Source organism: Homalodisca vitripennis, chromosome 5, assembly GCF_021130785.1.
Source record: "Homalodisca vitripennis isolate AUS2020 chromosome 5, UT_GWSS_2.1, whole genome shotgun sequence".
NCBI classification, from domain to species: Eukaryota; Metazoa; Arthropoda; class Insecta; order Hemiptera; family Cicadellidae; genus Homalodisca; species Homalodisca vitripennis.
The window spans coordinates 143,184,920-143,199,288 of NC_060211.1; the positions used below are offsets into that span (position 1 = coordinate 143,184,920).

The 14,369-nt window shown below is 31.7% G+C and overlaps 1 protein-coding gene across 4 annotated transcripts in view; it reads right to left on the reverse strand.

Annotated features, from left to right (window-relative positions):
- Positions 1-12,291, reverse strand: part of LOC124362953 (spermidine synthase) — a 30,516-nt gene extending 18,225 nt beyond the window's left edge. Inside the window, exon 1 of one of the 4 annotated variants that reach the window (XM_046817858.1) lies at positions 12,219-12,291. Coding sequence is in view for 1 of the 4 variants with exons in the window: in XM_046817857.1 (XP_046673813.1) it covers positions 11,975-11,977 (3 nt within the window). In the remaining 3 variants the exon portion in view is untranslated. The other 3 variants (XM_046817859.1, XM_046817857.1, XM_046817856.1) reach the window with 3 other exon arrangements.
- Between the last annotated feature and the right edge of the window lie 2,078 nt (positions 12,292-14,369).

A 14,369-nucleotide genomic window follows, 5' to 3' on the forward strand; every position in this document is an offset into this window, starting at 1 on the left:
AGAGAGACAGATGGAAAATGAAGAATTTGAAAACTATGTTTATCATTTTGATTCCAGGATCAATAGTGCAGTCATTGAAGCGAAAAATACGGTCTTACCTCCGAATCTTTTTACTGTGAACCGATTTGCATGAAATTTTGGAATTAGGCTCATCTTACCCTTAACTTCAAAAGTGAAAATGATCTGAACTCCGCCTATTATTTTTAATGGGTGTAAACAACCCCTTAATGGAAAAATTGACATTGAGCCATTTTATCGCTAGAAAACGTCTAATGGTAAGTGGTGAAATTGTAAAGTGTTTTCTAACACAATTACCTCATATTAAAATCATTTTCAACCCCTTGAAAATCGTACAACCCTTGCAAACAACCCCTAAATTGAAAAAATCACAAAAAAAATACTTTGGTACGACATAAAAAGATGTAAGTATAGAGTAAGTAATATTTTATATTCTCTATAATAATTATCAAATTTTTAACTCCCTTTCAACCCTAGAAAACTACCCCTTGATAAAAAATTGTTAAAAATTTTTTTTTATAAAATGAAAAGGATTTAAATATTATTCCACACTCGAAAATGATTATCATATTCTTAAGCTTTTCTACCCTTAAAACTACCCCTAAATTAAAACCGTAAATATATATGATTACATATTTAAAAATAATTGAATTTAGAGTAAATAATTGCCATTTATTGAATGAAATATTTACAAATTATATGAAATTCACTTAAATGTGTATATATCTTATATATATAAAAATCTTGAGTCACGATGTATGTTGCCAATAAACTCCAAAACGACTGAACCAATTTCAATCAAATTTCACATGTATCCGTAATTTAGTCTAACTTAGAAGATAGGATAGTTATTATCTGAATTATTCGCTTATGTCGTGAATATAAACGAATAAAATGTATTAATTAAATGTTTAATTATAAATCGTTGTTGATGTTAGAGTGTTTTATATTGGATCCGACAGACTGCGCTACGACACATAATACAAAGCGAGCGGATACTTAACAGCTGTTAATACTTTCAGCTGAAGTTCATCAAAGAGGCAGAAACATTTGTTTACATTTAAAATTTAGAAAATTTTTATTGTAAAGTGCTTGATCAGTAGTGTAATGCAGGTTGCATAGAAGACGTCATTGCCTAATTTTAAATTCAGATTGCACCAATGATTAATAAACTATCTAATGCAATGAAAATACTATTAAACGCTATTATGAAAACAACCTCATTGTAAAAATCCGTGAATGTTTGCACATAAGGTAATCGAATTTGGTTACATGGAAGGTAAATGAAGAGTCGAAAGAAGACACTTTATGATCGAAATTGGGTTTCTTTGATACATTTTCTTGAAGGCACACTCCTAAATAATACTGGAAATATCTTAGACAGAAAATTAATTTTAACAGACCGAATTTGATTCTTTATAACCTAATTAGTTTACCGAGATTCATCCATATACATTAATTGTTCTGAATAACTTATCAACACCTAGCAAAAAACCACGAAAGATAGAGGCAGGAATATGGTACATATCTTCATAATGCGTCCAAGAGGCTCACGATGGAACGACTATCAATTATCTCATCAATGTTTAGAATGTGATAGAAAAAGAATAAGTGAATATAGTGTACTGTTTTCAACGGGAAATTGTGTGCGAAGCCGCGGGCAACTGCTAGTATACATATAAGAACGTTGGTATGTATTCATGCCTACGTTTCCAAAATATATGAGCCATATTATGTATATATATACACATTACAATAGTTTTGGGTCTCTATTATACTGCGTACTTTCACATTGCTCCAAATATTCACACTCCGAAATTTTCAGTTACTAAGTAGAAAAAAATATATAACTTTTTGAACCATAACTCCTTCAATTTTCATCCTATCAAAATTTCTAAAAAACCATTGTAAAGTTAATTAAGAGAGCTACAACATCCTTTATTGCAATATATAGTAAAAAACCTTTTTCTCAAACGGTGAAGGGTTAAAGGGCTTAATAGAGGCTGTGATTGCGCTGCCATGCGCTCTTTAAGCAATCATATCTCCGTCAATTTTTGTTTAACAGAAAAAACAAAAAAACCAAATTGTTTGTCAGAAAATTACCTACATTTTTTATCCTTACACTTTTATACATATCTGTCGTCATTTTTGAGATATTATGAAAAAAGGTGGTTTTTTTAAAATTTAAATTTCTTTTTTAATCGTGATTTTTTTGAAAAATATGTGTCCTGAAGCAGCCAAACTGATACAATCTATCAAAACTCTTCATAATAAAGTTAATTCTAGGCGGAATACGATTAATTTTAATTTTGGTGGAAATAGCACTTATGAAACCCATTGATTTAAAAAGAAAAAAAACATTAGATGCTCCTCTTATTTGCAACACAGCTCACTTATTTTACGCGCAAAAGACTTTTAATAGTGCTCATTTTAAAGCTTATTTCAAGCACTACAAAACCATTTTTAATTAGAATGCCTAAAATGCATCTGCTCGCCGCTAGATAGAAATGACCACATCGATTAAATTTCAGACAAAATAAAAAACGGCTTTGATCTTTAATATCTAGCTTAATATTGCACCTAGAATACTTTATAAAAAACCGCATTGTTCATTTTTTTACCTGCTACAATTTTGTTCTACATAAAATTTTCAATAAAACGTATATTTTTGGAGATATTTAAAAAAAACGATGAAAAACGTGAACAAATTGCGAATTTTCAATTGCCAATAACTTGAAAAGTATTGGATTTTTCGAAAAACTTTATAGATGATTTTTTGCTTAAAATTAGGCCTTCAATCGATATCCGAGGTTATTTTGAAAAACAAAAAATCACCCCCGAGAAGGGGTGGCAACCACCCCCAGGGTGGTTGCGGAGTACAAATCATTTTCACTTTTGAAGTTAAGGGTAAGATGAACCTAATTCCAAAATTGTATGCAATTCGGTTCACAGTAAAAAAATTCGGAGCAATAATGCTTCAATGACTGCACTACAATGTGCAAAAGTTATGAAATATAGTTTGGAAATGCTCTTTATACTTAGATGCATGTTTATGTGTGTCACTCATACTGTGATAGCAACTTTATATTTGTGTTTAAAGTACCAATTAGAACAACTCTAAACCAAAGGTTTAGTATGCTAGCACTGTCTATGTATCACTGAACAGAAATAACTTTACGTAGGTATGGTGGAAAGAGTTGATTCCTTAAATGGAAAGTGAATTTGGAGCTAAACTCAACATTCACAGAAATAACTTTACCAAACAAAATTTATGCTACACACTCCCTATGTGGATATAAAGTTTATTCATTTATAAGGACATGTCCTCTAAACCAACTGATAACTTTCTAAATAATATTCTTAAAAATTTAAAATTAATGCTGAAGATGATTAGAATAAAAATAGCGCTGAAATAAAAAAAAATCAAGTATTTTACCACAATTACTGCCCAACCTCCTTAATTGTCATTCTGATTTAAAAAAGGTACACTAAACTAATCTAAGTATTAAAATTATCTTTTTGATTAGTATTTTTTTATTTTGAGGAAATACACTTTGTAAGTACAATGCAAATAAAAGCTTTTGATTAAAATGTGGTTAAAATGCAATGCACAGTAACTACGTACACACACTTTAAATAAACGTATAACTTACTTAACACGTTCGCTGCTAAAAAAATCCCTATATAAGGTTCCATAAATGCTGAAATTTTTAAAATTTATTTTTACTTTTTTTTGGATGAAATATGATATAAATATACGAAAATTACTCATTAGTCACAAAAATTATCACTCTCTATCATTTTGAGAATGCGGTAACTGTGGTTACCGCTAGTTCCTGAGGACAGTCTTCCTCGCCAGCTGGTAACTCTAGTTACCACTCACACTAGGAAAGACCATATTATGGCAGTGGGAATATTCCAAATGAAAACACTGTAGCTAAGTGAACTGTGTTTTATTCGTTTTAGACAAACATAAACAATATTTATACGTAAGTGTGTAATCCAAAATGAATGTAAAAGTTTATAAAAATGTGAAAAAGTTTATATACATCTCCACTATCTCACTCAAATTCAGTTATTATTTACAAATATGTGGTGAGTAATAACAAAATATATTAAAATGTTTACTTGAAATGATTATTACATCTTCTTATAAATAAAAATGAATGGCGAAATTTGTTAGTAAGCACTAATCTCGATAACGACTGGACCAATTCGGCTAATTCTTTTTGTAAAATGTCCATTGAAATCCGGGGAAGGTTTAATAAAAAAAAGTTAAGAAAAGTTACCTGGAATATTTTGGAATTCAGAACAAATTGTAGTTTTTACCTTTCATAATTCAAATTAAACTGGCATTTAACAGCTGTTGACAGCTATAGTTCGACAGACTTTCTGAAACATCTGTTTACATTTAAATTTTATCAATAATAAGTAAACAGTGCTTGATTGGTAGTGTAATGCAGATAGTAAATAAAACATTAATATATAAATTTTACTCCAGATTGCGCCAGTGATGAATTAAAATCATCTAATGCATTAAATATTGTTATAAAACTAACCTTAATGAACCAAGTTATGAATGTTTTCACACAAGTTACTTTAAACTGGTGGGCCTCCTTGACATTACATTACATTTTAACAATGGCTTATGAAAAAACAGAGAAATGAATACTAACATGCCTCAACGATTCATTCTTTCCCTGGCTACAGTCCAAAAAACAAGTGTAACGCAAAACTTTAATAACGATTATTTTGGAATGTTGGATAACCTTAATAAGGATTTTCCTCTTATACCTAAAGTACATAAGAAGTAGATACGACTTCCCCATAGGTCGTAATAGGCTTTTCAGTCCTACTTATGTGTGTATTTTCTTCATCAAGACAAGGCAAACTCAACTATGTCAACACGATTTTGACCAAAATAGATCTCTGAGAACTAGATAATCGAACGTATATAGTATTTTGATCGAGGCAATATGGCAAGCTAAACTGTGACATAGTAGGTAAGTGAATTTAAACGGCCTTAAGCAGGCACTTTTTAACCGAAGTAGGCATCTCGGTCCTACGTAAGTATATATATTTTTTCTTCGTCAGAACAACAAGGCAAACTCTACTATGGTACTGGAAATATCTTAGACCTGAAATATACGAAAAGGACTGGAAATATACTCTTTTTGACCGAAGTAAGTTTCCGAGATCTGTGTGATCCAAGATTTGTGTTTTCTTGATCAGGATGACAAGGCAGATTCAACTGTGACGGTATGTATATAATTAATTAGAACCAGAAATGCTCCTACACGTGCCAAACATGATATAATAATTAATTTAAACTATGATACTATTTACCATGAACTTAAATAATATCTACCTGATGTATGCCTACTTACTTTTCAAAATTTTCATAGGACTCCCATCATATTACATCATAATTGCTTTTACTAAGTAATATAAGGACTTTGGTTCTAAAGATTGCGTGCGAAGCCGTGGGTAACAGCTAGTAAGTTTATAAAAATGTAGAAAAAAGAAGAAATAAGTTTACTAAAATAAAATATTGATACAAATGTACCATAAAGTATTGATACATCCTAACCAACCCACCCAAAAGTTGTTTATTATGTACAAATACACCTAGAACTTGGTTGTTGTACACCACTTGGTCCCAGGGGAACATCCATTGTGTTGCACAATCACTTACTACTATAAACACTTAAAAAATCATAAAAAATAATTAAAAAGTCTAATGTGAAAACAAAGTGCATAAAATTACGGGAAAAGTACCTCTAGAGTAGTGAGAAATACAACGTTGTGATAGCTCGAGTGCTGATCGCACACTGAACTCATTTAAGAACAAAGGTTCTGTGGTAACCATAGTTACCGCCCGCTCCTAGCGCAGTGTAGCAGTGGTAACCAGAGTTACCGCCCGCAGCGAATGTGTTAAAAGTAAAAATAATTACAATAAAAAGTTACAATTATTCTGAAGTTACCCTCTTATTTCATAAATTAAATAGATATTAGTATAAATTGTATTTTAATTTTATGTCTAATAATTGTTTTAAACTTTGAAAAAACTTTCAAATTTTAATTTTAAAATAATCACATATAGAAATTAAAAATAGTCACAAATTAAAATTACACTCCTTCATCGTTTAAACTTAGGAGTCTGGGTCAATCCATTTCAAATCACCCAATAAAAATAAAATTTGTTGCTCAACATTTTTAATTTGCCTAATTTTTATTAGTAGAGTTCCCTATGGGTAGACAATCACAAAACACTATTTTACAAAATTTTAACAAGCCATTCAGTTTTTTATTACCAGGCGGCGCTGGCGGGGGTGGGGCGGGTCGGGGGGAAGGGGCGAGGGCTGTGCAGGGGTGCGAAGGGGGGGAGGGGGTCGCGCTGAGTAAGCGGGGGGGGCGGGGGGCGGGGTCGGGAGAGGCGCGGGAGGAGGGGAGGGTGGCGGAGGGAGGGGGGGGCCGGCGTGGCGGCGGCGGCGGGGGGGGGGCGGTGAGGGGAGGGGGGGGTGGCGGGGGAGGCGTGTGGGGGGGGTGGGGCGGTGGGGGGGAGCGGTCCGCGGGGGCGGGGGGGGCCGCGTGGCGCGGGCGTGAGGGCGTGGGGCGGGGCGGGGCGGGGGGGAGGTTCCAGGCCGGCGGCGTCTGGGGGGGGAATGCGGGGGGCGGTTGTCGGGGGCGGGGCGGCGGGCGCGCGGGCGGGGCGGCGAGGTACCATTTTAAAATGGCGGTTTTTTTTTTTGCAGAAATTTATTAAAATACGCGGTTTTGCAAAAAGTTAAATTGCAAGCTATTTTTAAAGAAATCAAATAATCCCAAAAACCAATGGTTCAGCATAAAAAGGAACTACAATATTGACATTTATAAGAATGTTCTTTTGTGCAAGAAAGTCAGTCCAAAGTTGTTCTGCAAAATCTTGAAGGAAAATCATCAATTTTTACTTTTAAGACCAAAAAAAGTCTTTAAGAAGGAAAAGAGACTCGCTACTAATATTTTATTTCTTTTGTTGAAGAACAAACATAACTACCTACTGAAAAAGATTAGCCCTGAGAATGCTCTCCTTTTTTTTCTAGAGCTTTTTCAAAAATGGCCGAAAGCCTAATAATGTCAATTTTCCTAGGGTTAAAAAACTAAAAAGTGGGACTGAATGAAAAATAAATGAAAAATTTAACAGAAATGTTCTTTAATACAAATAGGAATATCGTCAATAAAGAAATATGACTGAGACATAACTACATTTAGAGATATAACAGCATTGAATTTCAGTTAAAAGCGCTACCCTATTTCTAGCTTGTGCGTACCGAATTAAGCAAACGGTCAAGGGCTTGTTTAAATCAATATTTTAAACTTATATTAATGCTCAAAAAATTATATTCCTTATATAATTAAACCTACTTAGGATTTACAATAAAAATTAAATTAAAACCAGAAAATAATTGTATAAATAAACAATACACAAAACCACAAAATACCACCTTTGCGCACTTAGGAAAAATAATTTTGCTTAGATCTATTATACTGTCAAAGTGTATATCCAATTTAATTTATTTCTCAAATATAAAAAATATTAAATACATTTTTAATAAAATACATGATTTAAAAATATAATTTAGTACATGAGGAAATATTTTAAAATAGTAATAGTAAAGAGGTGAGTGACTTGTCAGCTGAAAGATCAAGTTTTTGCTAAAATTAAGAAATTTGTAAAAAGATTACTATATTGCCACTACCACAAAGATAAGTATTATTAAGACCAAATACAACCACATGTTATGGTGAAAAAACTTTTGAGTGAATAAATGAGAAACTATGTAAAATGAAATATCATCTTTATTTAATTCGCTGATAAAATTTGCAGCCAATAAAGTAATTGAAGACCAATGTTTTAAATCTAAATTCACAGAAGAATCGAGTATTAGTTGGATACAGTAATGCAAGTGTAGTACAAAAATTGTATCGGTAAGTTAAGTTTGAAAGAATTATAATTCTTACCTATTGTCTCACTGTGTAAGATTATGAGTTACTATTTTAAAATTATTCCTCAGAAACTGAACATATATTTTTACATCATTATTTTATAAAATGTAAATTAATAATATTATATTTAGAACATAAATTAAAATGGCATATACGGCTTTGACAGTATATTAATCTCTAAGCAAATTAATTTCCTAAAGTGCGCAAGTGGTTATTTTTGTTGGTTTATGAGTATTGGTTTATTTATACCATTATTTTCTGGTTTTTAAATAATTTTTATTGTAAATCCTAAGTAGGTTTTAAAAAGGAATATAATTTTTGAGCATTTAAATATAGGATATATTGTTAAATAAATGAATTAAACAAGAAGCCCTAGTTTTGCTAACTTTGGTACCGCTCACAAGCAAGAAAAAGGGTAGCGCTTTTAACTGAAATTCAATGCTGTATATATCTAAATGTTAGTCAAGTCTCAGTCCATAATTCTTTTATGAGATATTCCCTATTTGTATAAACACCATTCTGTAAAATTTTCATTTATTTTCAATCAGTCCCTTTTTAGTTATTACCCTAAGGAAAATTTGACATTATTAGGCTTTCGTGCCAATTTTGAAAAAGCGCTAGAAAAAAAAGAGAGCATTCTCAGGGCTAAAACGATTTCGTAGGTAGTTAACTTAGTTTTCAACTAAGAAAAAAATATTAGTTGCGAGTCTCTTTTCCTTCTTATACTTTTATGTCTTAAAAAGTAACAATTGATGATTTTCTTTCCGAATTTTGCAGAACAACTGTTGACTGACTTTCTTGCACAAAAGAAACACAATTAATAATGTCAATTGAAGTTCATTTTATGCTGGAACACACTGGTTTTTTGGATTCTTCTGAAATCTTTAAAAATAGCTGGGCAATTTTTTATTGCAAACCGCGTATTTTACTAAAATCTGCAAAACCGCCATTTTAAAATGGCAGCCAGAAAAAACTATGGCTTGTAAAATTTTTTTCAAATAGTGTTTTTTGGGTGACATTTGTCTACCCATAGGGAACTCATAATAAAAAAATTAGGCAAATTAAATATGTTGAGCAACATGACTGGTGGATTTGAAATGGATAGACCCGGCTTAAAAAGCAACTTAAGTTGTTAAATTTTAGTACAAAACTTTTCATCTATATGAAAACAATTAGGCCAAAATATAAAAATTTTGGGAGCAACTCAACATTTTGAAATATAAACCCCTTCAAGTGTGACTCCTAATTAAAAAAAAAACTAGACAAATGGTCAAAATTATAATCTAATATAAAGATGAAATTTGTATGGTACTGGTCCTGGTATTCATGTTCTGTAGACAAACAATGTTATTTCTTTACAGTAAAAAACTTTCTTTGCAGAATTGGAACATTCGATTTTAACTTTGTGTCTATTTTTAATGGAATAATAGCAATGGAATATTTGTACTTTGCTGGCAATACTGCATACGGGGAAATAAACAGATCAGCTCAGTAACAGCTGACTCAAGTATGTGACCAAAGAATGAGTGTGTAAAATGGTGAAATTGTGCTAACAACCTCACTGAGACATCAGTCATGTACCGATTTTAGGATAACCGGAATAGTAGTATGTTGCGCCCACCGCAGTCAGTGTGTTAAGCCTACTGTGCATAATGTTTTGACCGACAGATATTTTAGACATTCTTCTGAGAGTAAAATGAACCTTTTCTCACTTATTTTAGTTCGATATTTATTTTTAAAATAAATATATATTTGTCTACAGGTAAGACACATTTAATTTATTTTGAAATTAACTAAAAATAAAATAAATTTTTATTGTTTAATACACTAAAAATTAACATTAAGTTTTAAAAAACCTAATTTTATAACATTTGCTATCAAAATTGTAATCTAGGATAGCTATATTAAACTCTGAAGTTTCAATAAAATCTAAAAATCACAACTAAAATTATAGAATTTCCAGCAAATGCCTCCATTTTGGACCAAGTTAATCAGTTTTAATGTACAGTTCAGAGGTTGTATTTAATCTAGTAGGCCAATAGGTTAAAGAAGAGGTCCATTTTGTTATATAATGTAAGGCACAAGCAAATAATAAAATAAGAATATTATTTTAAGAGGAAATTCAACTGAAAATATTTTTATTGAATCACTTACTAAGGATTAATCTTTTAAAGCAATTCCAATTAAAGACAACCAATTATTTTTGAAAAAAAAAACAACCAAACTTAAAAATGGAAGTTTATACACTTTTAGTAGTTGGACATAAAACACTTTCATTGCGGAGTGATACTCATTAGTCATACCAAACATTATTACATTTAAGCCTCAATCGCAGTCAACACAAAGTTAAGCTAAATAATTTGTATCAAAATCTAAAATTTTTCATTTATAGGTTAAATATGCTTTCTGTAAACGATAAATGAAATTGAAATTTATTATTTGTTTCCCATAAATAATAATAAATAAACCGATACAGATTTTTGAACCATAACTAACTTGTATCAACTTTAAACAATTTTTTATATAGTAAAAGTATTATCTTTTAAAGATTAAACACAGTCGAAAGCTGATGGAGGACCATGAAACGAAGTTTAAAAATTGTATATCAGCCAACCTGCTTGCAGATAATCTTTGTAGGTATTTGTACGGTTTAACAGAGAGGATGCTTTCAACAACTTCTTGAAAGTGGTTAATCATTGATTGGTACCGAGGAGAAAACATATATAGGTACGCATATTTTGTATTTTCTGCTATAAAAGTTTGTTATATTGTTATCATTTTATTATTATTCGAGCTTTTCCTAATATGTGTGTGTGTGTGTGTGTGTGTGTGTTAATAGACTAGTATTCGATATATGAATTTTAAGTACCGATGATCATACTAATCAATATAAAAACCGGGTCTGTTTATCATATTCTACCTCATGTCATTTCAATGCATTTTTAAATAAATAAAGCAATCAGTCAGATTTATTAGACTAAGACCATTTATGCTTATTTGCATCTAACGTGCTCTGAAAAATCAGAAGTTGTACCCTAATTACAGTAAAACTACAGTTATTATTTTCAGGAAGGAAATGCTTTACTTTTCTTATCTGGATCCTTCTTAGTGTTTTATAGCGCTTTGTTCACTAAACCAATACTTTTTTTTTCCCCTTGGGACGGCCTACTGCCATGCACAAAAGCCTCAAGAGCTTTTTGCGCACCCCGGAAACACACCATGAGGCCCACCAGTCTACTTGTTTTCTGATACAATAAAATAAGGGTTATAGTTTGTATAGGTAATGATTTAAGTGTTCAAAAATGTAGTGGTAATCATATTTATTTTATTTCTAGGGACGAGTGCACTTACGACATAAGTCTCACAACTAACATAATTTGGATAGTGGTATTAGACTATTTGGTATAGGCTATTGGAAGTTATATATTAATTTTGCAATAGATATTAATATGGTTATTGAATATTTGGACATCTATACTCCCTCCTATATGTCATAACCATGTAAGTCTTGTATGACCTAAGTGACTAGGATCCATCCAACCTTTAATGAGCATGAGAGCTAAAACCAGTAATAAATTACCTAACAAAATATAATTAATATGTAAATTATTGTTGTATAAGGTAATTTTAAGTGGAGGGGCATATCCAATCCTCATCTAATTATAAATATCCCTTTTGCTTTTTGTACAGTCAAATCAGCACAATCTATAATCTTTCTATAGATAATTTAGAATTCTTGCAGGTACAGGCTTGAACAAATTTCATTTAAAAATATACATTTTAAAATTCCAGTGGTATTGTAAAAACAAAACCTATATCCATTTACTGCCACTAGTTTATTATTAACACCAACCAGGGCCTACCTTACCTTATATTAGTGTGTTGGTTTCATATTCTGTTTAAAACTTACAATAAATTATAAAAAGGAGAATGATACCTCTATATTTTGAACCTTCAGTAGTAAAATTACCATATTGTTGAATTTCACATTCCGATTCCGGCTTCGGCTTCATAAGTACCGTAATAAAGTGCTAGCCATAGTTTGTAGAATATTTTCCAATCCAACAAAGTTAAAACCTTAAATAAAACTACACAATCTAATAAAACAATTTTACTGATATTTGGAGAATATATTTTAGTACTCAATGTGAAAGAAACCACCTCAAAAGTCTATTTATAAGTTATTTATATTATTGAAACTAAAATAAACTCACCTGTTACAATAACAAAGTTTAAAGTTTCACGACAAAGTGGCAATAACGCCCAATTCAACAGATGGATCCAACTACGTGGATGGATCGACTGGCCAAGGAGAATATAAAAAACAAAGTAGTTTGAATCTTGTGCTTATTTGTTGATTTGTTGGCAGTGTTGGCAGATCGTACACACACGTGAAGCAGACAGCTTAAAGTGAACACAATGAACAGATGCTACTACACAAACTTTCATTTCCCCTCAGATTCAGCGGATTTAGTTCGTAAACAACAACTGCTACCAACTGCTAATTCTACAAAGAAAATAACAAATACTAGGTTGCTGGTAAATACCTTATCCAATACTTTCAGCTACATGCTATGGTAAAATGGACCACTTGTATAAATTAAATAATTTAATTCCCACTGAAGTAATGTTTACTTATAAATAGGCAATCAGGACATACCAGATTGTATTTATTATTTACACATTGTGTAATTGCAGATATTCAATCATTCCTACTGTAAAATATTACAAATTGTTTATTATACAATGTAAAAAAATTGTAATACCAGCCTCTACGTTAAGTTATCTGAAATACAGCATTATGGCATATGCCATAAGTACATTTGACCCTAAAAGTAAAAGTTATATGATTATTAACATCTGCTAAATGATTCAGGACTCAAAGACGATGTCAAATTGATCCTTAGATACTACTTTGAGTGATGAAATGATACAACGTTACATTTAATTTAATAATACTTTTGTGTGTAATACTTTAATTTAATTTTACGTTTATTATGTTTTTTAAAGTATATATTATTTTTGTAAAAAGAGTTATTTTAGCAATAGCAAGCATAGATTGCGAGTGCTGTGGTGTCGACCAGGTACACAAGAAGATAGCTATGTAGACTGACTGTCAGTGTAAAACACTTAGTTAAGTTTTCTTTGCTCTAGCCATCGCTACTTGTTCAGATGGCTAGTATTTCCACCATTTCATTTATTGTCAATTTGTACAAAGTTTGGAATAAAATTTGGGTGTATTTTAAATATTATAACGTTCGCATGTTAAGTTAAATTAATGGGTTGCACGTTTTGTTTTTTTACATTGCAATTAGTCTACTTAACTTTTTAACTTAATATTTATTTTGAAAAACACTTTTTAACTTATTAACTGTTGCTTTTAACTATCGCTTTTATTCAACGGTATTATGCCCATTATTTAACTATGAGTTTACTGCACGATTGATTACCATTGTTTATATGTGTGTGTGTGTGTGTGTGTGTGTGTGTGTGTGTGTGTGTGTGTGTGTGTGTGTGTGTGTGTGTGTGTGTGTGTACACACACACACACACACACACACACACACACACACACACACACACACACACACACACACACACACGGAAGGATTGTGAAGGAAACAGGATTTTTCCGGACATTTGCCATCGTTCTTGTTTTTGTTCCACTGAACGATGACAAATGTCCGGAAAAATCCTGTTTCTTTCTAATTGCATCATATTGTGACGAGATTCATTGCATGTAAATGTTTAAAGATCAATAAAAATATCTATCTATATATCGGCCATAGCCAATTGATTCGTTGTGTCTTTTCACGGCTCTTCCATAAATATATCCTCATCCTGCAGTGTTACCATTCAATGTACACTCTGCCCCTTCCTTTAAGCAAGTTCCATATCCTTAACCTACCTTCTACCGCTAAACGTACTTTCCTTCCTTCAAAATTTTGTACATTTATATCTTATATTTGTGTTATATTTAAAATTCTTTTCCAAATTCAAGATTTCACTCCCAGTTAGATTTCTTCCATAAGCTTCTGATTTAATTTCTTCGTTCTTAAACTAAGCATATATAGGTATTACCGGTTTCTTCCTCGCCGGTTTTGATGTTCTCATTATAGCTACCTTTAGTGCAGCATTCTGCAGCAGATTCTCTGGTCCTTCTTTGCCTTCCACTTTCAGTATCATTCCAAATCTTATGCTGACCACCCTTTATACTTTTAATCCTAACTTCGCATAGTTAACAATTATTTTCAGCCGTTTACTTACCTTTCCACACTATTTTCCGTCTTGCCTGATCATAACCAGTTTCGGTACTGTCTTGTACTCCTGTCACCTTCTATATTTTAATTTCTGCTTAGCTTCCCT